Genomic DNA, 27,934 nt, shown 5'->3' on the forward strand with positions numbered 1-27,934 from the left:
CTAAAATCCGAAGTCCCTCCGTTCAAAAGACTAGTTTATGAACCTGTTTTGATCCAGGCCAAGGTGTGACTTGAATCCTTGCTGATGTTTCTTAAGCACAACCTCGCTTCCCGGGTATTTATGCATGCGCGTCAGACAGCTCCCCGCCATTGGAATTAGCCGTACAAGTACCTTTCATATCGACGCAGAGATACTTGATATATACCGTGTCAACATCACTACCAGGCAAGGAGATCGCAAACACTGTGCTGCTTGTTGGTCATGAAACAAAATTGCCAAGCAGAGTTTGTGTAGCTCCAGAGGGTAAATTAATGCAGGCAACGGGGTTATCAGCAGTCTTTAGCCTGCCTCTCGAAGCTTCTAACAGAAACAGTTAGGGAGCAGAAGCGTTACATCTGGCTACAGCTGCACATTACATGGTCCATTGAGACTCGGATGCTGATGGCTGCCCTGAATAACAAACAGCTGGGTATAAATGTAAAAATCGGGAAATCGATCTTAAACACACATGTTCCACGAATCCTCTGAAATCCCCAGCACTGAATGAGAAAGAGCAATTAGCACTGAAGAGTGCCCAAGTGTCTCGGAGATTAGAATTCGAAAAATGTACCTGGGCACCCCGGTGTCATTGTACTGGGGCCGCGCTCTCCGGTTCCTCTGTCACAGAGGACAGTGGGGACGCAAAGGCGGTGCGGTCAGGTCATTTTCTCCCCCTGGTTGTGCTCCGGTTGAAAGCAGAAGCAACCGAGCTTCTGATACGAGCTTTCAGAATGAAGTGCCCTTGTCTCAGGAGCTGAAGCTGGAGCGAAGGGAAAGGTCGCCCTGCTGGAGGCTGGTCCCCGGGGTCCTCCGGCACCGAGTCCGGGTGCAGCAGGAGGGGCGCGTCCACCGGATTCAGGCTGGGAAGAAGCCCGAGCTACTGAGACAGCACATCCCGAAGTGCCCAGCAGGGTGCAGACGCATTAGGGACGCAGAAGGAGCTCTTGCTACATTGGTTAAATTTTCTATTATGGAAGATTCATGAGAATGGGTCAGAGAAAGAGAGCGAGGCTAGAAATGGCCTTTTCTAAATGTTTAAAAGCACGGAAAACCCCTTCCATGGGAGGGTTTGGGTTAGTCCTCTGTGCAGCCTTACAAAAGCTGGCAACCACGCTTGTGCTGTCTTTAAGGAAGCTAGCACCACGGGATCAGATGCGAGAATTTATCATCCAAACTTGGACACTTTTCAGATTGACAGAGGGACACTGATAATGACAGTGCCAGGCCAGCTGGCGTAAACTGGGAGGATCCCAGCTAACCAGGACACCCACTCCCTGCACCCTGAGCGCCGGGGGCATGAAAAGGAGCTTGAAGTCCTGTCCCGAGCGCCAGGGAAGTGGCTGCTATCCCATTGGCTTCTTTTCACTCTCCATGCCCACTTGTCCTCAAGATTCCAGCTCTTGTGTAAATTAAAGAGCATGTCTAAAGGAGGTTCAGGCGGCAAAAGGGCAGACGGGAGGGAATCCAGATTTCTTTGCTTGCACGATTAATCCTGTGGATCACTCCAGATCCAATCTGACCTAACGAACTAGGACACTTGGACACTCTGGCCTCTGTTTCAGATGAGAAAAAACTGCAATATTAGAGGTTTTAAGAATTAATGCTGATCCCAACACCCCCCCCACACACACACACAGACACATACACACCCACCCCCACGATCTCTCAAACTACCTGGATTCTGCAACCCAAGCAGCCAACATCATAAAAGTGCTAATGTACATGAGCATTTCCACCGAGGCAGTTTTCTCTACTGGGTTCTTAAAGAACACATGAAATGTGATTTTTAAGAACTCTAGGAAGGGTCCAGATAAAGGGTGGGGGGGAGTGATGAGGCAATATTATTTACCCAATGAGATTCTGCAAGATGAAGAACGAAGGTCTTCAGAAAGCTAGAAAACAGTTCTATTCTCAGGTCCCCAAAAGGAAATCCTTTAGGAGCCCCAAACAACACAACAGTGCAGATCCTTCTCCTTTTAAACCAGCGTTTCTCCGAAGAAGAAACCAAGTCAACAGAAGAAGAAACCAAGTCAACAGCGGTGACTAAAGCTCAGAGTAACCAAATGTTTCACTTAGAGTAGAAATTACGATTAACATTTTGTAAAATTTGTAACACCTGCAACAGGGAGCTAACCAGTACATCATGAGACTTTTTTTTTTTTTTTTGAGAATGATGATTAAGAAAAGTTACAACTCTTGTTCACAGGGAGGCAGTTTAGAGTTAAAAAAAAAAAAAAACCAACGGAATTTTCAGTACAGAAAATGTTTAGGTGGTTTCCACAGGACAACAAATGAACTGATCGATTCAGCCAAATAACAGGTCAGCTGTGACTCATAAATCCTAAACTCCTCAGTTTTCCGACTTAATTTTAACTATTGAATCTGCGGTTTAAACTGAAAAACTACCATGTACTTTCGGACTTGAGCTGAATTTACCAGGCCGCCGTGGAGTCAACCTGCTACTGTAGGGGCGAACAGGAAACCTCGAGAATCAGACAACTTTAAAAGCTAACTTACTTTGGTTCTGGGCTAATTACATTTCTTCAAGGAAGTTGTGCTGATTGATTGGTTAGGAATGCAAGCTACCAAAAGCCCAGGCACTTAGAGACATAAACACATAACCAGTGTAAAAAAAAAAAAAAAAAAAAAAAAAAAAAAAACAAGGGCCCTGAACAAGAGAAGGGTATTTGTTAACTCACAAAAGGAGTTTATGGAGTACACAAATTGAGTTGCTCTCATTTATACCTTGAAACTGGCCAATTATATTATGGAGACCATGTCTTGTTTTCATGGCAGAGGCCCTGCCTCAAAAGCTATAACAATCCATTTACATTAAAAAATATATATATACACAATAAATAAAAATGTGCAACACTTGTTGACGTGTTTTATTACACAGAAGGCGTTTTACCTGGACACCAGAGTTAATTTCCATTCCAGGAACGTTAAAAATCCTGAATACGGCTGGTTATTTTTATGGTCTGTGTAAAGTGGTCTGTCCCAAACCCAACATACCTGAGAAGCTGTAATTTATTTATTTTTTTTAAAGATTTTTAAAATTTATTTGTGAGAGACACAGAATGAGAGACAGAGAGAAAGAGGCAGAGACATGGGCAGAGGGAGAAGCAGGCTCCCTGCGGGGAGCCCAATGTAGGACTTGATCCCAGGACCCCAAGATCATGACCTGAGCCAAAGGCTGACGCTCAACTACTGAGCCATTCAAGTGCCTCTGTAATTTATGTTAGAAGGTACAACCCATTAGGTATATATGGAGAAACATCCAATTCACTGGGTATACAGCGGACCTAAACAGATTTCAACGGTTTGCAATTTAATTATCACCTAATAAACACCTGTTTGAATGCATGTCTGTCCTCCCTGTCAGGGCAGGGCTCCACAGAATCAGGAACAGTCTGTGGGTTTTCTGAACCACCTGTCAAATGTTTGCTCCTATTTTGGATTCGAGCATCAACCATGATTTTTCTTCAGTTGCCCAAGAATTTAAACTCTACTAGGGTCTGGAGAGTGAGCTGTGACATTCTGAACCACCACATAAATGATAAATCAGGTACCTGAAAAACAGCAACAATAGAGTAACAATGTTATTGTAACCTCTTCCTCCTGTTTACCTCCAAAACCAAGGAACATTTTTCTATTTCATTGCTTATTTTCATCCTAAAACCAGGGAACCGATGAGTGAACTACTAAGGTATAACTTGTCACATTCTTTTTTTTTTTATTTTTTTTAATTCCAAGTGGTGTAAGTTCTCACTAAAATTAGAAAGAGGATCTCATCCTGTGTCTAAAAAAAGCTAAATTTGGGGCGCCTGGGTGGCTTAGTGGTTGAGGGTCTGCCTTTAGTTCAGGTCATGATCCCAGGATCCTGGAGTAGAGTTCCCCTTCGGGTTCCCCACAGGGAGCCTGCTTCTCCCTCTGCCTATGTCTCTGCCTCTCTCTCTCACATGAATAAATAAAATCTTTAAAAAAAAAAAAAAAAAAAAAAAAAAAGCTAAATTGGCCAGCATGTTTATCATGCCCAGCCTCTCAGACCAAAGGGAGAGCCTACCTTATAGTCATGTCTACACCGGAGTCTGTGTTGTTTTGTTTTTGTTTTTATTTTTTTAAAGATTTTATTTATTTATTCATGAGAGAGAGAGAGAGAGAGAGAGAGAGGCAGAGACACAGGCAGAGGGAGAAGCAGACTTCATGCAGTGAGCCTGACGTGGGATTTGATCCTGGGTCTCCAGGATCACGCCCTGGGCTGAAGGCAGGCACTTAACCGCTGAGCCACCCAGGAATCCCTTGTTTTATTTTTAAATCACATCCTAGGTAGGAGGGGGTGCAGCAGGAAAACACCCCATATCGTAGAGATATAATTGGATCTGCCCCAGGAAGGCAATAGTGTCTGTATCTCAACAACTCTCTCAAACTGGCCCATCACACTTGGATCTAAATCCAATCGTGGTTTCTTGTTTTCCATCCTGGAAACAGAGGATTCATGAGAGGACATGCCACAGTGACTGAGGAGACTATGGAGGGAACCAAGTGCTAAAACAGTAATAGCATTTTCTTCCCATTGTATGATCATCATTGGGAACCCAGCATTTTGGCAAAGTGTCCAAACATCAGAGAAGGGAGCTGGTGTCATGTAGTTGAGAGCCATGGTCTTGGGCCCTCTAGGCTGATTTCTGAAAGCCTTATAATGAGGGTGGAGTGGGTATACATTCCATTCTTTGGCTGCATTTTTGTTCAACAAAGCCTACAATTTTCAGTCACTTGAAAATGTAATTATAGATAATGTTTGCATCAGTAGCAAGAATACAATAAGCACACGGGGCATGGAAACTCCACTCAAATCACATCCTCTTCGGTTGCGACGCTTCTCTCCTGCCGAAAGTGGAGGCATTTCGACAAGCTAATACTCGATATGAAACGATTTGAGGGTTAGACCAACCCATGCGTGGATTCTACTCCAACTTGTCCATGATCCCTTCCTCTACATTGGGTATCTAGCCATGAAAGAGAAATCTATGGTTTGCTGAAGATTCAGAATCCCATCAAATGTTTACGCACTTGAGCCAAAAGCTATGGGGGGACGTGCCAAGTTTGTAGAAATGGATGGGATACCATACCCAAGTTGACACAACTGTCACAACTGTCAATCATCTAAAATCCACTGGTTTGGAGACTTGCTTATGCTACTGTCTCCTTAGCTGGTCCACGTATGAAGGAAGTGGTGAAACTGCATGTAACAGGATGTTGCATGAAGTCACTGAGGTGGATGGTGGAGACAGAACGTCACCCAAAAGCTTTTTTCTAATTCACAAGGCGGCATGCTCTGGCTCAAGGTGCCCCCGAGAAGGGCCAAGGGTTCATTTAAATCAGATGTAGAAATTAAGAAGTTGGAAAAAAAAAAATGAAGTTGGAAGTAAATGAGGGGGAAGGCCAGGTGCCTAGTGAAGTCCTCACAAGAAGCCTCTTCATGAAAATATAAAGTTATAATGATATATTATAACCAGATGAAGAATAAGGATCCACCTTAACATTCAATGTTAACTGTTTCTTTATCTGTGTAATAAGGGAAAACAGGCATTAAGAGATCCTGACGCTGCTATGGCGCCCCTTTCTACTGACACTGGTCACAACACTCTTGCCTTCTAGACTCAGAAATTGGTCTGCCTATGAAATAAAAAAGACCAAGCGATTTACGTGAAAGAACATGTAAAAAGTAGATCATTTTTAGGTCACAGCTAAGAAACTGTATTTCATACTCAGAATCCACATCGTCAGCTGCCAACTCACCAACATATGCAGAAATTTAATCTGCTCATGGTCACAGAAGAGTCTAAGAATCCTTCAAAAGACCAAAGCAGCCTCTTGGACCAGAATGTGAAGTAGCACAAGAGGAAGACCTTGAGCTTTGGAAATGGGCACTGGGGTACTTCCATCCTCTAGAACCTTCTCCTCACTTGCAAAATAGGAATGAAACAAATTACCTCGCAAAGTTGTTCTGAAGATTATCGATAATTTATATGAATTCCTTAGCCTGATGGCTGGCCCCTATCCCCAGCTAATACCATAAAATACTTCGGAAGGTATACCCACAGGAAGGCGGCATCCTTTAAAGCATCAGTAATCAGGAGAAAAACGTTTAACAAGGAGTATTTAGTTGTCAGAGAATTATAGCTTTGTTGACATGAGAAAACATTTTTTTGGCTTCTGGGTAGACATCATTATTTTATTGAACAGACGACTAGAAATCAATTTGGATAAAAGGATCACGTTCTGAGAAGACCTGAAAAACAAGACACAGTTAGGGGCAAGATAAAGCCCACCATGCGGCTTCCCTGGCTGACATTAGTCCAATTCTGGTCACTTTTTATAACAACTGGACACAAAATCTTGGCCCGACTGCAAGGCTGCCTATAAAGTTAATTAGACTTCTTTGACCCTGAGAAGATAGAATGTGCTCACTGCAAAGTACCAATCAATTTGCCCAGGAACATTTGGAGTATCTGGGCGGCGGGGCCCTTCTCCAAGGGTTTGGCCAGCTTTGGGCCGCAGATTGAGTTTTTCCTTCCCACCAAGCTCGGGATCCGCAGTCATCTCTGATGGTGACGACGCTCCCACTGCCTGCTTCACCCTTATGCAAAGTGGTCTGTTCCCAGGAGGCAGGGCCCACTTAGCTTGGGCGGTCACACAAGTGACCCGGTGATCCGCAGTCAACATCACGCTCTTAGCCAGAGCAAGTGCTAACTGTTCCCCTGGCCCATCACGCTGAGAACATCTTTCAACCAATGGACTCAGGCTGCTGGGTTCCGCACTAAATCTGAACAGGTGTGATCTTATTAATCACTTGAATGACTTATCAACATTAGGAGCGAATCTCCATACTAGCTAAGGCAGCTCTGGTATCTTAGGACCTCAAGGACCCTAGCAGCTCCGTTGGGAGAAGTGCCTGTTTATTAAAGCAGAGACCAGAGCAACTATGATGTATCCTGCAGCCGGGCACCACCCGGATACACCCCATACCCACTATGCCACCTCCTAAACATCACTGACTCCTTATCCAGGTCATTTCCCCCTTTGGAGACTCTCCTTCTCTGATCTCTAGGCATTCTGTGGCCTGAGCACCTCATGAGCGGGTTAGGTGCCAAGATCGACAATAGTCCCTTTCCATATTCACATCCCACAGTCCTGATGGCTGGGTTTTGGCGAGCGTTGGGAGTCCCATTATTGGGAACCAGCCTGCACATTGTGTGGCTGATTCTCTCCCCATAAGAAAATCAAAATCTATTTCAGCTGGTGTAGAGATGGGCTTTTTTTTTTCCTTCAGAACACGCAGATGGGGATATTGGATAAAGATATTGCTTTTTGCCTCAACCCTATCCCAGAATGGAAGGTCTGACCACAAGTTCACAATTGGAAGATGAACCGCATTTTATTTCTCAATCATCATGCAGAAAAGGGAGAGAGAGAAAAAAAAATCAGTCTTTACAATGTTGTCCTGGGGACTGAGCATTTTCTGGAAGTTTATATGGGAGCAATACTGCTTTATGGGTCTTTGGCTGAGACTTTAAAGCACAAATGTTCTGAGGGAGAACACATTAACTGGTCAGCTGTAATGAGGTTTCACTGTACTTGACTCTCCCAGGAAATGCAGGTGAACTTGTGGTCAGTTTTAAGTACCGTGAAGCTATAAAATATTTAGGCTATCATTCTTTTCCCAGCATTAGCCTCACAACAATTCCGTGGCACAGGTAAGGAGTGTATCTTAATAGCCTTATTTTCTAGATGAGGAATCTTGACAAGTCACCTGAGACCAGAAATGGCCACAGAACGAACCAGAAGACAAGCCCGGGAACACCTGAGACTGTTGCTGAGTGAGTGATGGGGGTCTCGTCTTGAAGGACCTGCACGTCGCTGCTGGAGACACCCTAGAGCAACATCCCTAGTGATTTCGGCCGACTTCACCCAAGCAGACCCCAACACAGGGCAAGGGACCCCGATGAGCAGAAACAATCCAAGAGGAAGTGATTTCTAACTAAAACTATAACACCCCACCCCACCCCCACCCCACCCCCGGCAACGGCTAGTGGAATTAAAACATTTCTGAAGCTATTCCTTGGAGAAAAGGGAATTCTGTGGCCGGTGTTTACTGAAAAGAGGGGAGCGCTTGGCCTCAGTGTCCACGCCAACACAGGGTTTTGTAAAGCACCTCTCAGGACCAGAAGTGAACCAATGCCAGCAGGTGTGCTCTAGTGAGTACAGGTAAAGGCAGGCATGAAGCACCTGTTGGATGCGACCCTCTGACATCTCAGGGTAAAAGGAAGAAGAAAAAGAGAAAGAGGAGACAAAGAGAGACCAGAAGATATGGCTTTTGATGAAAGGGAAGAAGAATCCCGACAGGTAACAGCATCACGCAAGACGGACACGACTCGGTATTAAGGGACTGCGTTGGGATGGAGGCGCCAGGCGTGTCAACCAGCGCCCAGGCTTTTCGGGGACTGCTGGGTCGCCTTTCAATCCTGACACCAAGGAGAGATGGGCTGCGTGGACGACGGGAGTCACGAGGAAGGATGTCACCGGCGTGGACCGAAGGGACTGATTGCAGTTGGAGGACTCCTGGTGACAATTTTGAGAAAGCAAACACAGCTGCAGTGGAGCCAAATATAGCTGCCCGAGACAATGGCCTCCATAAAGTTAATCATTCTGAAATATGCTCCCCCTCTGCTCAAGCAGAAAACTCAACACCCCTTCCCTAATGCAGGAAGGCAAAATACAGTTTTGTGCAGAGAAACACGCAGCTGCTCCGTGGAACTGGCCGCGCGGCGGTGGCCGAGGGGTTTCCGCGCTGCCCTCCCGGCTCCGTGGGCGCAGGTGCAGGCCCCTCGGCGAGCAGGGCTGGAGGAGACGGGCTTAGAGAAGGGTAAAACAAGAGGAGGAAAGATAGCATCAGGAAAGCCCAAGCAAGGCAGAAAGCAAATTCCAGAAGCCGCTGCGCCTGCAGGACGGAGAGCAAGCGGGTGCACGGAATCAGAAGCGCAGAGTCCACGGAGCAGCCTGGCTCCCTAAATATGCATTAGTTCCTCTCCCAGAGCCCGCCTCCCTCGTGCTCCTCCACGACGTCTGGGTCTTTATTATTCCCCGAAGGTTTCTCACGGAGCAAATGAAATGTCATGTTTCAACCTTTGTTTGTTTCACCTGCGCGACACCCAATGTCTTACCCCGGAGATGCACAAGGAAAACCGTCGGGTGGGTGGGGAGTGTTGATGCACCTGTAGGATGGTTTCCACCACTTCTTTCTACCCCCCCACCCCCCCACACACAAGTCTGACATCTCCTGTAATGTCAGCCTTTTCCAGATGCTCTGTTAGTCTGCTGAACTCTCATTGGCCACAATTAGAATTTCAGGGGCTCTTTGCAACAGGGACGGGAAGCCATGGGATCATGATATGCATCCTGAAGAGGGTGGCAGCGGTCAGGAGGCACAAAGTGAGGAGTGTGGCCCAGCCACGGCAGCTCCAGCTACTCAAGAAAATATCCGTTTAGGGTCAACTGTCCAGGTGGCTCTGCAAAGAGTCTTTCCTCCTGCTCCAAACCTAAAAGATCCTGATGGTAGCAACAGAAGCCCCTGCTCCGGGTCTGAGGACTTTGCAGCAAGGCTAGAAAGGGCCCTCAACTCTCAGCTATTTCCCCTATAAGGTGTGACAACTCTATCAGAGGGGACTTTTGTCCTCACCTTTGACAGAAGCTACTCAGAGGCTCTGGGCCAAAGAGAGCATCATCCTGAGACCTATTTCTAGTGGGATCACTGATCTGAATACACTTTTGGTCAAGATGCTAAACCTTTCTAAACCCTAAAATGATCAGTTATGAAGATAGTAATCTGTAAACACAGGCCATGTTGTAGCAATTTCATAGCTTCTATAGCCAAAGATCACTAAGGGGAAGGTATTTTAAGGAAGTAAAGAATTATGCCCAATAAAATAGCTTCTGTATATGTATTTCCATACATATATACATGCAAATATATGTATACATATGTGTACACACACACACATTTTATGCCTACTGACCACAGCCACATGAAGAGCACTGTTTGGCTTTTTTTTTTTTTTTAAAGATGTTATTTATTTATTCATGAGAGAGACAGAGAGAGAGAGAGACAGAGAGAGAGGGAGAAGCAGAGACAGAGAAAGAGGCAGAGACACGGGCAGAGGGGGAAGCAGGCTCCCTGCAGAGAGCCCGATGTGGGACTCGATCAGATCCCAGGACCCCAGGATCACGAACTGAGCCAAAGGCAGACGCTCAACCGCTGAGCCACCCAGGCATCCCTGGTTTGGTTCTTTTAACTCATCAAAGGACCAGCTGTTTTTATTTTTGGCAGATAAATGCGGTTCAAGTTTCTTGCGACAGGGGGAGACCAGGAGAAGCGGAAGACAGACTTTATGATAAAGGATATAAAATACCACCTGGCAATTTAATGAGCTTGAGTCAAACTATGAACTTTCTTTACAAAAAAGCATGCAAGTTAAGCATTTCAGCATCAAATCACAGAACTTGAGATCCTAGTATGAAAGCTGAAGAACTAGTCACTCTCCCATGAACTCAAAAAAAAAAAAAATGTTATACTGTCCAAAAGTTATGTCAAAATGTCAGATCAATCAGCTGAAGTTAATTGCCTTCTGAGGAGTGAGTCACCACCATCATCTGTGCAACTAGGGGATCTTCAGGCCCTACAGGAGCCTATAAATGTCAGACAAAACAGCTGATGGGCTGGGGGGGTACTGATGTCTGTGGTTATGACAGAGGCGTAGAATCAAAACATCCCCAAAACCCAGTTTTTAAGGCAATGTTACTATTAAAGGAATCTCGTGACCCGGTCATCTCTCTGTAGGACTGACTCTTAACCGTTCTGCTCACCAAACGGGAGCACAGATCATTTAAACAGAGACCTCCTCAGAATAGATTTATTTAAAATCTGACCTTAAGTAAAAGGCCATCGGAGTCTGGTAGAGAAGTTCGGAATAACAAACCCAAATGATATTTTAGTCTAAATACAGCCTAAACTTAATTTACATAAATCTTCAGGAGGAAAAAAAAAATGGGTCTAATAATTTGCTGGCAAGTTGGCTCTGAGGCATTCATTCAAATGGAGTAATTAAAATTTAACCAAAAACGGAATTTGTACTCATCTGTCATTTTGAGAGCCGTAGGATTACATATTTATTAGCATTCCGTTTTAAAGGATCAGCTGATTTTAAAGTATCACTCTCCATATCTGAACATAATATACAATCTGCAGTTCATAAAACAGGCCGTTCATAAAACTCCGAGTGTAGCTCTGTGAACGTGTAAATCTCAAATATGCTCACCACGCATTTCCACCACATAACTGGAATTGTATTTCTATAAAACCAGTTGGAGTAATCACTTTCTGTCGTGATTTAGGACAAATGGGAAGGGCGAACCGGTTCAAAATCTCCCTGTTGCCCCCTTTCTTTTAAGAGTCCTTTTTAGGAGGAGTCTAACACTCACAGTAAAATGAAAAAGAAATCCCCAGGAGGAGGAGGAGGAGGAGGAGGAGGAGGTGGTGGTGGTTTCCATCCCTTCACATCTAGATTCAGAGCATGAGACTATTGGATGACACAATTAAACAGTGATGATGCTAAAGGGGAATAATTATTTTACAATTACCTGAGAGCATCACATTTGCGGCGCTAATTAGTTTTTGTTTCCCGCAAAGGTTTTTCCAGGAATGTGCAGCTCCATTTCTCTTAGCTTTAGCAAGAGCTCTCTCTTAAGGAAAAATAAAAATACATTTTCTGCACTGCTACACAAGTGGCACACCAGTGACGCCGGCCCCGTTGTATTAGAGGTCCCTCCCTGGTGGGGGAAACAGACACGGGGGCAGGGGAACTTATTGGTGCTAATGAACTGGAAACCATTAGTACTTTCCAGACCCTCCCTTCTGTGGTGCTGTGGCACACATATTGCACGGACAAATAGCTGACTCTTGGTGGTGTCCTAATCTGCAAACCAAAAGCAAAACTGTGAGCCTCCCCTGGGGGAAAAAAAAAAAAAAAAGAAAGAAAGAAAAAGAAAAACCACCGAAGCACAATCCTCCAGAATGAACAGTCTAAATTGGAAATAAAGACTTAAAGTTTGGACGAAGTTCAGCACAGGAAGTGCTACAACATCGGTGCCTTATACGTGTGGCTCCCTGAAACATGTTGAAAATACCAGATTTTCCAGTGGAATGCCAATCAGATAAAAGGATGCTGACAGCATGGTTTAGCAGTTGCGGGGTGCGTTTTTAAAATGTGCTACGATGACATCAGTGACCGTGCAGAAGTCTCCATGTAAGCCTTAACAAACAAGTGTTACCCCAAATTCTGGCACAGTAGCTAGATCACGTCGTGTCCTGGTTGGAGGACACTCAAGTTTATCTGATGATTTTGCATGCCAAAGTCATACCTGTCGTTAATTGGAAGCTCAGCATTTAATCTGTAAGCAACGAAACCACAAGGAAAGGGTAAGGAGAAATGAAAAATTTGCAAATTTCTGTAAAAAAAAAAAAGAGGGAGGCAGGGGAAGTAGTTTTCAGTCTTTTATCAAAGGCCACATATACTGTTGTTACAGCTGTCGCTGTTTGGGAGGGGGAGACTGCTCGGAGGTAGAAAACATTCTAAATGATCCCATGAAATCTTAATTACCAGCTTTGTATCTGAAAATCTTATCTCCTTTTTTATCTTGTCTTGCAAGGTTCCTATTGCCCCCATTTCACAGCATCTGATGAACAGAATCCTCGAGTAATCTCAATCCAGGAAATCCCAATTAAATAGCAACACCCGACAATTCACAACACACCTCTAACCCAGATCAAAGATAACATCAGTGTTTCAAAACGCCAACATGGGATGAGTTTTTGGTTTCGAGAAGCGGCTGATGCTAAAATACGTGTTGCTTACTGAGAAATCCTACCTGAAAGCACATGTTTAAAATTTTTCCTTAAAAACCCATATACCTAACTCTTCGAGTGTCTCTCTTTAATCCCTCATGCGGTCATCAAAGGATCAGGTGACAAGTCTCAGTTATCACTCTGTTTTATTACTGGCATTTTCCAAATATAGTTCAAATGCCATCTGGGGGGAAAGAAAAGCAAAAGGGACCCTCATGCTTTTGACCTTCATTTTGCTGGTACCTTGTAAGCCAGAAAATCTTTTTCATCAAAATACATTCTCTTTAATTAACATATGGAATAAGAGTATGGGCTTGAAGCAAATTAGAAAGGTAATTCTGAACAAGTGATGTGTATTTCCTATAATGCTCAACCACTCTTGTGTGGCACAATTTGGGTTTCCTGATAAAACTCTATGTCGAATATTTAATTCACAGTTCTCTCCTGTCTCCCCAACAACATGTGAACTGGCATTTATATAACACACACACAAGCCAACCAGAGCTTTGCTGTTGACTGCCTATGCGGCATGGGGGAGCACAGAACCTCTTTAACCATGAGCTGTAAAATGGGTATAATATGCCCCCTGCACATCTATCATCAAGGTCAGAGACAGGTAAGTCAAGTGCCCTGGCACACAGTAGGCGTTCAATGAACGACTCATGTTTTTGTCCATTTAAGGAGGGAAGGGGAGAAAGCTAGTAATTGCACTGCCTCCTGGAGGGGTCACATTGCCCCTACAATAGCTTCTCAATCTATAAAATGAGGAAGTTCGACCAGATGGTCTCTAAAGCCCCTTTCAACTTGAACAGTGAAAGTCCCTAGAACCACCTTTCAGTTTAACTGGACACTGACAGACATTTTTCCAGTTTTCCTCACTTGGGAGGACCTAATGAACAAAAGTGATGAATTCACCAAGTTGATAAATTTATATTCAGGACAACTTTTCTTGTTTCCAACAAGGTTAACTTACTGAAGGTGAGAAAAAAAAAAAAAGAAAAAGATTTCATGTTAATTTATTGCTAGCTTCTGGGTGTCTTACTCTAACATCACAAATCTGAATAATTTTAAAGCTGCATCTGTAGATATTTTTCCACCTGAGATTTCTCATTTCCAAGACATCATTTCTTAGATTTTTAAAAATTCTAAAGCAGCTAAAAACCCTAAATACATATGTGATCATTAAAAAGGTTAAACAAAGGAAACCCACATCCCCACCCCCACCCCAGACTGTCCCAGTTTAAAATTTCTGAAATCAGTTCCTATTTCTGTTTTCATTATGCTTTGTAGCAAGCGATATTCTATAGCAACACAAGGACAACAAAACATTAGTAGTTAAGGTTATTTAAAAGGTCTATTTCCATTTATAGTTTCAACACTGAACGCTTAAAACGCCAAGACTTTGAAGCATATGTCCTAACAATTCAGACCCATTGCAAAGCCTTATATGATCTGGGCTCTTTAAACACAGGATGGCTCGTGGGGCCATCAAGCATAATAATTCATCTCAAAAGCTATTTGTTCATCTGCCTTGAGGACTCAACCATATTACATCTTGCAAACTTATGTAATATATTCTTGTGGGAAAACGCCATTGAAACTATGTCCTACTGCTTTAGAAAAATCAACACCAGAAAAGCCCCTATGCTTTATTTAAGTTCCTTTTAGGAATAGGCCAACATCTAGGCGACTGCAATTTAGTCCAAATGGAAATATACCATATGTGACAACCAGTCCCCAAAACAATAAATCTGCACAGCTATCTTCCCAACTGCATGCATATGGCAACAAGATACACTGCTAGGTGGGTTTCAAGCATTTTCAGCTTGTCATATGCCCTCCCACACACCTCTGCTCCCCAAAGATAGTCTGCAATGTGACTTAATTGCAAACTATTTTGGAAAGCATGCTACAGTACTTTCAGGGCTAAGAAGACGGAATAGCTATCTGGAAACAGATTATTTACAAATCCTCTATTTTTCGTTGTTATTTTTCTAAGTTCAATCAAGCAATAGTTGACAAGCACTGAAAACAATGGGAGTTTGATTCCAAAGGATATCATTTGGAAAGAACTAGCATCTGGGAAGAGAAGTAGGGTAGAAGTTACATATTAGGGTTTGTACAGAAGGCGCCGGGGCAGAGATACAAAGGCTCTATTCAGAGCAAACAGTTTGAAAAAGCCACATTCAGCCACCAAAGGAAAAGGACACATTAAACTTTCATAATTCATAATTTAACTGACAAGAGACAGCATCTTTCGGAGACCATTAACACATTAAATTCACAGAGCATTCATTAGCCATATCATGGTCACCTAAGTAGCAAGGTGACCATAAAGTCACTATCACGATCACGCCAATTCTCTCTCCCAACACTCCTCTAGAGAGCAGAAAGCACAAAACTTTCCAGAGCAAAGGTGCAAACAAGCATTATGTATCTATACAGATATTTATTTTAAGGGGGACAGGACAGAGATCTTGTAAAACAAGTATCATGGGAACGTTACTAATCAAGATTAATTTCCCAGAGAAACTGCCAAAAGGAAATTCAATATTTTAATTTACGTTATCTGATTATCTTAGTTGGGACAACGAACCCGATCGTGTGTACAGGCAAGTTAACATTCTTCATATCGACTGGAAGGACAACTGCACTTAACCGACTCTATCCTCTCCCTCCCCCCCCCCCTTTTTTTTTTTTGAAATCCTAGGGGCTCAAATAGTTGGCCACTGAGAGTTTCTCAAAAATCTCTCAAACTCGTAACACTTAACATGCTAGAAAATGAATCCAGCACCGTAGGGGAAAGTTGCCAGAGAGATGGATCATAAAGCTCTGAATGGCCTACAAATTGCAAAGTGTAGGGTAAGGTGCCGGAAAGAATATGGATGTGAAGTCCCATAGCGGGTGGAATCAGGAAACATTTTATAGGAACTCTTACCAAGGATAACAGTCCTTTTTTTTTTTTTTTTTTCTTTTTCTTTTTTTTTTTTTTTTTTCCACTAGATTAACTGCAGCCCAGATTCACTGGCAGTTTTCAGTTTTCGTGCCTGGTAAGAGAGAATTTTCTGCATTCCAAGTCTAAAATGGACACAGACCTTTCAGACCCGCTCTGGCAATCCTTCTAGGTTTCTTTTTCACAACACGACTGAATACAAGTGGGTGCCACGGACTCCACAGAGCCTGAGCTGAGGGGAGAAACTTTCCTGTCGACACTAACGAGCCAGAGAAAAATCAGATATACTTTCCCTTTCTCAAGATCCCAGCTCTCTACTTCTCCCCATAAACTCTCCACCCTAGTTTGGCGACACGTACAACAACCAGAATCACATTAATTATTAAATTAGAAACCGCATCTCAGACCAACCACCATGATTACGTAAAAATTACCTCTAATTTCTGCAACAGAGCACACCGGGCTGTTTTAATGCTTTATAATTATCCATCCTCCTCCTCCCGCCCCCCACCTTCCCCCCCACCCCCCACCCCTTCTCTCCCTGCACTCTTCCACCACCGGAAAGGGATCTTTGCAAATGCAAGTCGGAGGAGCCGGGGATTCGGTAAAAAGGGATCTTTAAGTGGGCCACCAGGGCTCCGTCAGACCCGCATTTCAAATGACACGGGCGTGCACGCGCGCACCCCGCCCCGGGACGCCGCGCCCCGCTCGCCGGTCCCCGCGCCCCTTGCAACCCCTGCGCCCCGCTCGCCGGTCCTCGCACCCCCTGCACCCCTTGCACCCCCGCTCGCCGGTCCCCACACCCCCTGCACCCCTTGCACCCCCGCTCGCCGGTCCCCACACCCCCTGCACCCCTTGCACCCCCGCTCGCCGGTCCCCACACCCCCTGCACCCTTTGCACCCCCGCTCGCCGGTCCCCGCCGGTCCCCGCACCCCCTGCACCCCTGCGCCCCGCTCGCCGGTCCCTGCACCCCTTGCACCCCCGCGCCCCGCTCGCCGGCACCCGCACCCCCTGCGCCCTCTGCACCCTGCGCCCCCCTCGCCAGTCCCCGCACCCCCTGCACCCCCGCGCCCCGCTCGCGGGTCCTCACCTGGTCCCCCCCCCGGCACCCGCACCCCCTGCACCCCCTTCACCTTGCGCCCCGCTCGCCAGCACCCGCACCCCCTGCACCCTCTGCACCTTGCGCCCCGCCCGCCGGCACCCGCACCCCCTGCACCCTCTGCACCTTGCGCCCCGCTCGCCAGCACCCGCACCCCCTGCACCCTCTGCACCTTGCGCCCCGCCCGCCGGCACCCGCACCCCCTGCACCCTCTGCACCTTGCGCCCCGCCCGCCGGTTCCCGCACCCCCTGCACCCCCGCGCCCCGCTCGCCGGTCCCCGCACCCCGCGCCCCCTCGCCGGTCCTCACCTGGTCCCCCCGCTCGCGGGTGTCCGCCTGGAGCCCACGCCCAGCCTGCCGGCCCCCGCCCCGCCCCGCCCCGCCCCGGCCCCCGCGCCCCGCGCCCCCAGGACCCCAGGGAGGCGCCCGCCCGCCGCCCGCTCCCGCTCCCGCTCCCGCTCCCGCTCCCGCCGCCCGCGCCCGCGCCCGCCGTCCTCGGGGCTCCGGGGAGGCGCCCCGGCTGCAGCCGCCCGGCCCCGCGTGCCCGGGGCCCCACTCACATTCTGTCGGGAACTAGCAGGCGGCCCTCGACCATCATGTCCGGGAGGAAATCCAGCTTGAAGGCAGAAGTCATGGTCTCGGCGCGCCGAGGCTCCGCGCTGGGGGCGGCGGGGCGGGGCGGGGCGGGGGGCGCGCGTCCGAGCGGCCGCGGCGCGAGACGGGCAGGGGCAGGTGCGCGCGGCCTCCGGCGGCCGCCGAGCGGCACTTGTCACATTCTCTCGCTCCCGCCCTCCGCCAATCCCCGCCGGAGCCCCGCGGCCGGCGCCGGGGCTGCGGAGCGCCAGGTGCGGCGAGCGGAGGCGGAGGCGGAGCTCCGCGCCCGCCGCGCCGCCGCTTAACCCCTGCGGGCCCGCGCGGCCCCGGGGGGGGGGAGGGGAGGGGGGGGGAGGGGGGAGCCGGGCCGGCGGCGGCGGGCTGAGCTCACCAGCTGCAAAACTAGCCCGACTTCCCCGGGGTCCCCAGCCTCGGGCCGGTTGCGCTCAGTTCCCCGCTCGCACGGCGCCCGGCGCGAGGCCCGAAGGTGCCACCGTAGCGCCCGAGCCCGGGTCACCCGGCGGCCGAACCCCAGCAGCTCCCGGGCCGGCCGGCCAGGAACGGCCCCTCCCGAGGGCTTGCTGGGCCCGGGCCGCCCGCCTGTGCGACGCGCTTGCCACCGGCAGGAACAATGATCACTGAGAACAGCATCCGCGGGTCAGCCCGGGGAAAGACCCGATGACCGGCCCGGGCGACACTTGGGGACTTAGCTCAAGGCTTTCAGGACAAAGAGGGCTCGCGTCTGCACGCGATGGCATTTCCCTTGTGTCCTCTATGCAAACGGAGAAGTTCGGAGAAGGCTCTGAATATGGGAGTCACGGGAATCACGTTTTCTTTAAAAAAAAGAAAAAAGAAAGAAAGAAGGAAAGGAAAGAAGGAAGGAAGGAAGGAAGGAAAGAAGGAAAGAAAGAAAGAAAAGAAGGAAAGAAAGAAAAGAAGAAAGAAAGAAAGAAAAGAAGAAAGAAAGAAAGAAAGAGAAAGAAAGAAAGAAAAAGAAATCAGATCTTTCATTTTCCAGTATTGAAGAAAATGACTGAGAACCAGCGGCGACTCTGTTGGAAGGAAGGCTGGGAGATCTCTAATGTGGTGGCCATGAAGCTTAAACACCCACTCGAGATTTGGATTTGTGGCTATTTACTAACAGGGATGCAGACAAGGGGCCAAGAGCTCACACATGAACAGAAAGAAGCAGGGAGTTTAATTTTCCCAAGTGATTTGCAACCTTCTGGAAGGGGAAAGTACATGGTGGCGGTCTGTCATGGTTTTGTCGTTTGGGCATAAGGATGCAACCGAACTTTTCACCAACCATGTCACAAGTACGGGAAACTTCTTTGTATCTCTGGCGCTGGAGCAGCAATCATAAATTGCACGCCAGAAGTTCACAGCCGCCGCCTTTGGGTAATCACTTTTCTTTTGCAATGACATCACACCTGGTGATGTAATCACAGTAGCCCGGAGGGTTAAGCAAGTCGGGTCACGTGTGGTTAAAATACATCAGGTGTGAGATGTTATCAGACACCATAATCTGGAGAAAGGATCTTTTCTCGCCAACTTTGTGTGTGATAGGAAAACTGACCATCTCTCTGAGATTATGAAGGAGAAGAAGTATTTACATACCAATTTTAAACCCACATTTCAATTTTAAAACCAGGTTTGATGGACTGAGCAGTATAAAGTAACAGGCCTGGAGGATGCAGTTAAGCCTATACATACCGAATGGACTCGAGTACCTTCTTCTTCAGCTGCACAGTATATCTGGCTTTGACCAACACAGTTCCAATTCCAAGACAAAGGTAGGGCTAGGACGACCCTTCCTTTGAAAATACTGCCTTTCTGAGGAACGAGGTCTAGGTTCATAAGGAATCGAAAAACAGAGGCAGGAAAATGAATTCTTAGCTCCAAAATACCCAAACTTTTCCTGATAGGACTGAGTCCCATTTATTCCCCATCCCTGCTACTTACTACAGGCTGCCTTTGAAATTATAAGAATTTTGTTGGTCTTTCAATAATCTTAATAAAGTAATTAACTGGATAAATGAGACCAACCTTGTCAGTTCTTGGTTTTTCATATATCATTTATATAAATCCCAAATGTACGTAATGAGCTGACTGTGTAACAAATTTATTTTAAGAACGAACAGAGCTGGCCTCCAGAACAGAAGCAGAACACAGCCGCATTAATCAAAAAAGAGAAATATTTTCAAATCAGCTGTGGGATAAAGCTACATATCTACATTCTATAAGGTAGAAAAAAGCTTCATTAACATGTACACTTCTGAAATATTTATTTTCTCCTTAATTGCATGTGAATTAGTTGGGAGAAGCTGTAGGGAAGCCCTCTTACTGACTTAAGCCTTCTCAGCAGTTTGTTAAATTCTAGCCTCAAATCCCTTGAGGCAATAGTGGATTCAAAGCAGCTTTTAATCATACTATAAGGAGGGTGAAGTAGTATGTAAGTAGGTCATAGAGAAAGAATTACAAGTGCATAGGTTATTGCCTTCTTCAGCAACTACAGTGTACCCGAGTTTTCAAAGCACATTTGCTTTTGCCATGTAAAGTTAGAAGCAAAACCAGAGTCAAATGCAAGAAGAAAACTTGCTCTTACATGGGATATCGGGACAATGTGAATCCAAGGAACGCTTATGGAGTGAAGCCCTGTTTAAATAGTTTGGCTGCCAAATACATAAATAACACGATGATTGTACAGGTATTGATGTAGGTGCCAAAGAGAAACAAAGTACACACATACACACACCCCATAGGGTGTTGTTTCCATGATCATAGCACACGCACAATAGCCCTTTTAAAAAATACAAATTTCAAAAGCTCTCGAGTCTAAAAACGAAAACAAAACAAAAACACCCAACCAAATACCACCTGATGAAAAGCGTAAATCTCTCGTTTTCACTGCTTTGGCAGAAGGTAAAAACAAAATCTAAAAACAACTCAATGGGGCCCCTTTTTTAATTTTCATGCAGTAATGAGCCATCAGGTATCATGTTTTGGCAGTTGGTGTTATTTGGCAGACAGCTCCACTGGGCCGCTGTTGAACACTTGGGTTCAATGGAGCTATTTTCTAGCCAAGGATCTTATCAACAGCACTGAAAAGGGATGAGGCCATCAGCGGGTCCCTCTCGTGGACATGACCTGGTTGGTGACACCACTGCGTGCTGACATCACTGGGGACGGGCCTGTTGTGGACAATGAAGGTTCCTCATAGTTTTAGCTTCATTGTGGAAAAACCTTAAGCTCTTCCCTAGGCCCATCCCCCTACCTTCCCTAATTGTCTATTTTTTTTTTTTTTTAATCAACTTGCTATTCATTTCCCAAACAAAAGGCAATTCAAGAATTGGAAGCACTTCAAGGGAAAGTTTCTGAATGACCTCATTTTATATGAGGCCTTCCAAGGCGATCGGGTGCACTGTGCTGTTTCAGCAAGCCGCTTCCCCCCTCATGCCTCATCTCAAACGGAGTTTTCTGCAATGGTCATTGTTTGAGCGCTGAATTATCACTGGCATTAAAAAAAGCCCACAAACCTCTCAATAGAAACGGCGTGCTAATAAAATGCATTTGTGCACAGAGTACACACTGAGGGAACTAGAAGACTCCTATCCCTGCCACCCCATTCCATCAATGAGCCAGAATATAGTCCCTTGGTTATACAGCTTTCAACGTGTTTGCACCAAGTTTACACCATAACTTAGATACTGGGTGCCTGATACATGGTGATTTGTGTTCATAAGCAAACAATTTTTCTTCCGTACAGACCTTGTATACTTAATGACAAATTTCCATTTTTTAATTGTTTCTATACACGTCACACGTGGCAATCTGCTTAAAAGCAGAAGACTATCAGCTGTGTTATTGCAGATGTATCACTACTGTTCCATCTACTCAAAAAGCCTCCTTCACAAAAGGGTCGTTCCCCACCTTATCCCCCCCCCCCCCAACACACACACCTCACTTCTGGCTCACCATTACGAACTGGAATCCAAAACATCTTTCCCCTATCACATTTTCAAATTCAAATTTTGTTAACATAGCTGTTCCGGCTTTAAAAAAAAAAAAAAAAAAAAAAAGCCTAATGTGTTCAGAGCCATTTGGAGCAAGAAATACAGGCCCTATAAGGGGATTTCCCATCATTTCTAGCCAATAAATTTGAAATCCACATGAATTTTAAGTACCTGAGAGAGTATCTGACTTTGTGGCCATGTGTTTGCTCTTGGCTTCCTCTAGTTTCATTAGCAACTTGCAAAAATAAACAATGGTGTTCTGTATGTGCTTGAAAAAAGCCAGACAGATCCTTAAATGATACATTTAAATTATATCTTTTCTTCATTCCATAAAGGTATCCCTTAAAAAATACTTATGTCGCTAATCAGAAATTTAAAATGATCACTTTATTATCCACCAACGCCCTCTGCCACCAGCCCCACCCCACCCCACCCCGCCCCTATTTTCAATTGAAAGCTTCTGGAACGGTGACTTTGTCACATTCCTAAAATGACTTAAGTAAAATTAAATGCCAATAAAGATGAAGTAGTTATTAAAGTCTTATTTTACATTTTTACGGGAATTTTAAGTAGTCACTCTCCCTTGAGAACAGCTGCTACTGGCTTTTTGCAATCTTGTGTTTTTCTGAATCTGTTTTTAATAGAGCCAAAAGACATAATGGTGAATTTATCTTCCTTCTGAAGAGGCCCTCACCATGAAGATGGTTCTTTGTGTACATACCTTCGTGCTCCGAAATGAGATGCCCCTCTAGAGTTTCCAGAAGCTTCCATTCCCAGGGGATGAAATGTTAACACCGCGGGTCGGTCAGACCCAGAGCCCAACCAGCTCATCACTTCCCTCTCTAACTTGCCCTTGCCCTTGCCTTTCTCCATGGTAGGGCTGCCACCTTCTTCGCTTCCCCCTCTTTAGCTTTCTCAGATGGCAGCCAGACAATGCCAGAAGCTTCCCTCTACAGCTGCGTGTCTGAGGAGGCAGGTGACTACCAAAGTGAAGAGAGTTGTGGTTGGTTGCTTATGTGCAAGAGAAATCAAGTTTGCCTCGCCTTGACCAGAGCTGGTTTCTGAACTAGGAACAGCTGTCTGTGGAGTGAGCCATGGGATTCCTTTCCAGACGTTACCAGAGGGCGGGAGGGGGGAGGATGCAAGTCTGCGTCCCATGAAGGGAGGTTGCAGGAGATGAACCGGGGGAAAGTGGCAAAAACGGTGCACAGAGCCAAAAGGGCTGGCGTGGTGATTTGCACCCTAAGGCACCCAGTGAAGACCTCTGAAGGAATGTTCCATTGGCCTCTTGATGATCCCGAGATGGGTCAGGCGACACCAGGTACCCTTATCTGGTGCCAGCCTGGCGGCAGGAACAGAATTCATACCGATCAGAAGGAGGCGGTTAATTCCCTGGCAGTCTGCCCTCCGGCACCCCCCCCCACCCCCAGGCCCACAAAAGGTTTTCCCCGATTGGCCACAAGTTCTCATCTTACTGTCACGTGTGGTTGGATTTAAAAAAGGAGACACTTCTGCTTGATGAAATTCACCAGCTGAGCAGCAACAGCTGGGTGGGTACAGCGAGGGGTGGACATGAGGTCGGGGGTGGGGGCAACAGGTGGGGGGGTGTGGGGAAGGAAACGGGGCCGGGAGCTTCAAGCCTTGGGGTGGGGCTGTCGGGGACAGATCTGGGCAACGATCAAAACCTCAACTGGGGAGGCAATCTCAGTGTGTTTGTTTTTTTCTAAACAAACACATCTCGGAGTGAAGATTCAGAGAGCAAAATCTGGGGGTTCCGTAAAACCAAGCGCACAAACCCGCTCTACCCGCGATGCTGGAGGATCGCCCGCAGAGGGCTGGGGTCCCCAGGTCAGGGCCCACCTGACAGCGCGCACGCAGGCCAGACTCTTCCAGGCAAATGCTACCTTCAAGCTGAGTGGAAAAGACCAGATGATCTAAGAACCAAACCTGTTTGATTCTGCATCTGATTCCATCAAAGACGGACTGACACTGGCCGCGGGACATTTACTTTACCGCTTGGTCAGCCAGACCTTTGTCACACGCGTGGCCATCATTTCCTCTTAGGGACAAATGGCTGAAAGATCAAAATCTACCGTGATCCTCAAGTAAGGAAGTGCGATGTGTTAACCTAATTATTACTACAGCCATTACATAACACAGCTATTAAAACGACATGTAGGTTGAAGATACATTAAGGTTTTGAGTACAGGAAATTTATTTTTTCCCCTATAATATGGTTCAAATCTCTAAGCCATTTTTAGCTCCTGGTAAAGGTTTTTGAAAATCCCAAATGGCTTTTTATTTAAATTTGCTTTTGATTCTAATTCCCCTGAAGTCCATGAGGGCCAAAAAAAAAAATAAAGTAAAATAAAATAAAATAAAATAAAATAAAATAAAATAAAAATAATAATAGTGATTTTTTTTCTTCCTCTTTAAAAGAACTACCCAAGATCTTCGCGGAAAGGTGGCGTAGCTATCTTCCCAAGCTAAGTGGATGTGTTCTATGTTATCTCCACTGCTGAGTGTGAACCTTGATGTCAACCCATAGCTCAGTCTCAATACTCTCTGGAGGCTAATAGGTACATTTGCCCTGTTTCCCAGGAATATAGCGGGAGAGGTGTGAAAGACTTTGGGTCTGGGGGAGAAAAGAGAAGCAGCTAGGGATTTTGTTGTGCTTCATTTTAATAACAGAGATCACTCCAGGGTGTCCTTTTTTTTTTTTTTTTTACTCCAGGGTGTCCTAAGGACACCTGCTTTCTCCTCCTCACTCACCCTGCTTTAGGTTCCCCATCCTCTGCACCCCGTTCAACTCCCCATCCTGCATCACACCCCTGATACCTTTCTACCTGCTGTTCTCTCTCCATTTCCTGACTGTTGCGAGTTTCTGGACGGCTGAGACTATGTCTCGTATCCTGCACAAGATATATTTGTGCCTTGATTGGTTACGATTGCAATAGGACATCTTTTGGCCCCTCTTACAGAAAGTTACCTTTCAACGTCATAGTGCTTTAAAATTCCCTCTTTTGCCTGCCCACTCCTATTCCCATTGTGCAGCTTAAAGCCTGAGAAAAGTGAGGCACAGGATGCTTTAGCTCAAAGACCTCATGAACTGGAAGGCGGATGAGTGAGGATGGAGGCGGAGGCGTTACAAGTCAGAATCAAATGCCACTGCGATTTTTCCTTTCATATTCATTATTTTTCTTTTCTTACTGTACAGCTTCCTTAGTGGCAAAATTCTGAGGTGTCTACAAATCAAAGACCATGGTGGAAATGCAGCACTGAGGAAGAGATGGCTTTTAAAGTGTCAGGTATTCATTAGTTACGCTTTCAGGTAGGCAGGGAAGGCGTCTGGCCGAGTCCTGAGTTTGAATCCCTCCCACCATATGAGCTGTGTGTCCCCAGGCCTATTACTTAACCTTTCTCTGTCTCAGTTATCCATCTTTAAAATGGTGATAACATTACCTCCAACTCCTGGATGCCAGTGAGGATTAAATTATACAAAATTTTAAAAACCCGCCTACTGTAGTGCCAGGCATAGACTGTTCATAAATTTTGTTTTTATTCCTTACTTCCAATCATAATCCACTCTCCCCATACACCCCTAATGCCCCCCACCTAAATCTCTGTTTAAACCTGGAACTGGCAGGTGGAAAGGAAAGGAGAAAGCCAGTTCTAATCCTATTGTTCTTGTAGCATTAAAGTTTCATGGACACTTCCACTTCTAAGGCCACCAGCCTGACCCAGAGGGAAGGAGAAGGCTGCGGTTTACAGAGAGAAGCCACTGAGCAGCCTGGGGATTGGGGTGAGGTCTCCATCCCTTTTCATCAGGTCAGTTTCCAAAGAGAGGGTCCAAATGAGTCCTATTTGCTGCCACCAGGAACTTAGGCCTCTTACCGCCAACCCGGAGAGTTCCCATTTTCAGAGATGCTTCCTGAGTCATCTCTGAATGAATGGGTAAGCCATCCACTTCACAGAGCCCGAAAGAGAGCTGGGGTTCCCAACCAAGCTATACAGGAAGCAAGACACAGTAAAGATCAGGACATAGTGGGGCCTGCAGCCCTGGTGATACCGAGATCAGCTTTACAGGAGGGTGAGCAGCATCGGAGCCATGTCTACAGAAGGTACAACTGTGCCCATTCTAGTTAGTTCCCACACCAGCCAGCCAGCAGTGCCATCCAGAAGTTCAACATGGACTTTTTTTTTTTTTTAATTGCAGTCACAGCCTTTCTCAAGACAGGGATGAAAAAAGCCACCATGTCGTAGATGTACGTGGCATCGTTATGACTATAAACCTCAAGCTCTCCTTGACCAAGACAACAAAGTTTGTTGAGCTGAATACTTTCACGGGGAAAATTCTAGTTTTCCTTTTTTTCTCTGAGGGCATGCTGGCAAGCTCTGCTTTATAAACTCCAGTGATTCATCAGGTTCCCAAGCAGCCAATCATGGGCGGGTCAACTTGGAATGGGCTGAGGTGGCAGCTTTGAGCCGCCCTGGTAATACATGTCACTCTGGGCTGGTATCATCTCCCCGCGGACGCCATTTCCTGTTAACCGTGATGGTCTTGACATAGGAGAAAATGTGCTGAGATCAGTCACGGTCAGAAAAAAAGCTACAGAGCTGATGAGCATACCTGTGCATGATAATCCCTAATGACACTGCATGAAGCAAAAGGCTGTGCTGGGGAGGGAAAGGGTATCTCATCCCAAATCAGGGTTCCCCAGCACATTTCTGAGTTGAGTGGAGGTGCACGTGTGTGTGCACTCTCTCTCTCCTCCACCCCCCCCCCCCATGTACATCTAGCTTCCATGTCACTTCCATCTCTGTAGACTGCGACCATTTGATTGGAAAGGTGCTTCAGCTCCAGGACACTTCATTTCAGTCCCTAATGGGCGACAACATTAAAGCCTCACATATGCTCTCCTTCCTCTGACACCCTCTTCACAGTGTCAGTTAAGTAAAATGCCACAAATTTCAGTTCTCTCCAAACCACTGCCTTGTCTTTCCTACACAAGGGAAGTCACTGTGAGTTCAGAAAAGCTCCCAACGCCAAGAACCATCAGGGAGGCAATAGGCTTGGGAAGGGGGGCACCCGTCCCTCTCAACCACCCCTCCAGGAATGACCGGAGTGTAGAAAGAAATTCAGTGAAGGCTGAGAGAGGTGAACCGAGGCATTGCTGCAACTGAATGAACCCTCCTGTCCTTGCTCTTACTCCTTCTGGAAGAGCGTGCAGATGAATGCTATGGAGCTGGGGATATGCCGATGAACGAAGCACGTTCTGTTAATGACTCTACAGAAATCTCCATACGGGAAATGAAGGGTATGCTTTGCATCTATAAATTCTGGCCCCTTAAATTCAGAACCACCATTCCCACCCACATCACCCTCCTCCCTCTACATGTTACCTATCCAGGGTGTTTCCAGGGCTGAGCGGCGATGAACTTTCCATCAGCCACCTTTTCACCTAATTAACCACCCCCCCCCCATGACAATAATTGGTATTGAGTCACCCTTTGAATGACTTCCTAGGAATTCAAGCACGATCTGCACTTGCCATAAAGTTCTAGATCTGAATATTAATCAAATGCTCTCCTTTGTTTTTCAGCCCCAAAGGGGTATTTTGCAACTGCACACACTCCTATTTTAAGAAAGAAAAAAATGTGAGGTTTCATTTTTGACAAATAAAAGAGTACTAATACACTGAGCTTATAGATCTCAGTCTGTGGTCTGCTGAACACATCTATGTGAGTCTTTCCAAGGCTCGGGTGCGAAGGGATTCTGGATGCAATCGTTACTCTATTAAAAGAAGCCATTTTCCCCGTTTGAATCTTTTGCTGTTCCTTTTCTGCAAGTCTCGGCTTCGAATTAAAATTTACTTTGACATTTGTTTAGGTCACTATGGAGGGGCATCATCGCACATGGAGGCTAATGGCAGGGTGCAGATTACATTTCTTCTATACTGCTGCGGAATTAGATGCAGACAAGTTTGCCAACTTCAGGCAACCTCACACCATCCCCATCAGGCTAAAGGAAAGGATATCTTCGTGCTGGACCCTGGAGTAGGGGGTCCCCAAGTTCAGAAAGCTGATGGTGGATCAAACCACAGGAGAAGTAAAGTAAGAAAGGATTTCCCTTGTTCTTGGACCTAATTATGACCACCCAGGGATTAAAGTGAATGGATCACAAGTAAATAATTGCAATATAGTCAAAAATTCAACATGGAGGCTTCCAAGTTATTTCTTTATTTCAGCGTGCTACTGACAAGCAGCTAGG

At 46.2% G+C, this 27,934-nt stretch overlaps 1 protein-coding gene across 35 annotated transcripts in view; it reads right to left on the reverse strand.

Annotated features, from left to right (window-relative positions):
- CELF2 (CUGBP Elav-like family member 2) overlaps positions 1-27,934 on the reverse strand; it is a 955,758-nt gene that overhangs the window by 284,308 nt on the left and 643,516 nt on the right. For 6 of the 35 annotated variants that reach the window (XM_072749558.1, XM_072749551.1, XM_072749556.1 and 3 more), the window contains exon 1: positions 17,617-17,880. The exons of 16 other annotated variants lie outside the window; for them this stretch is intronic. In XM_072749558.1, coding sequence (XP_072605659.1) covers positions 17,617-17,690 — 74 coding nt within the window. In that variant the 5' untranslated portion in view covers positions 17,691-17,880. Of the gene's footprint in view, positions 1-610; positions 1,226-16,390; positions 16,417-17,365; positions 17,390-17,616; positions 17,881-22,384; positions 22,748-27,934 lie in introns of those variants that run through there. 13 more of the 35 variants (XM_072749547.1, XM_072749544.1, XM_072749577.1 and 10 more) reach the window with 9 other exon arrangements.

This window comes from Vulpes vulpes, chromosome 2, assembly GCF_048418805.1.
Source record: "Vulpes vulpes isolate BD-2025 chromosome 2, VulVul3, whole genome shotgun sequence".
In the NCBI taxonomy this organism is placed as follows: Eukaryota; Metazoa; Chordata; class Mammalia; order Carnivora; family Canidae; genus Vulpes; species Vulpes vulpes.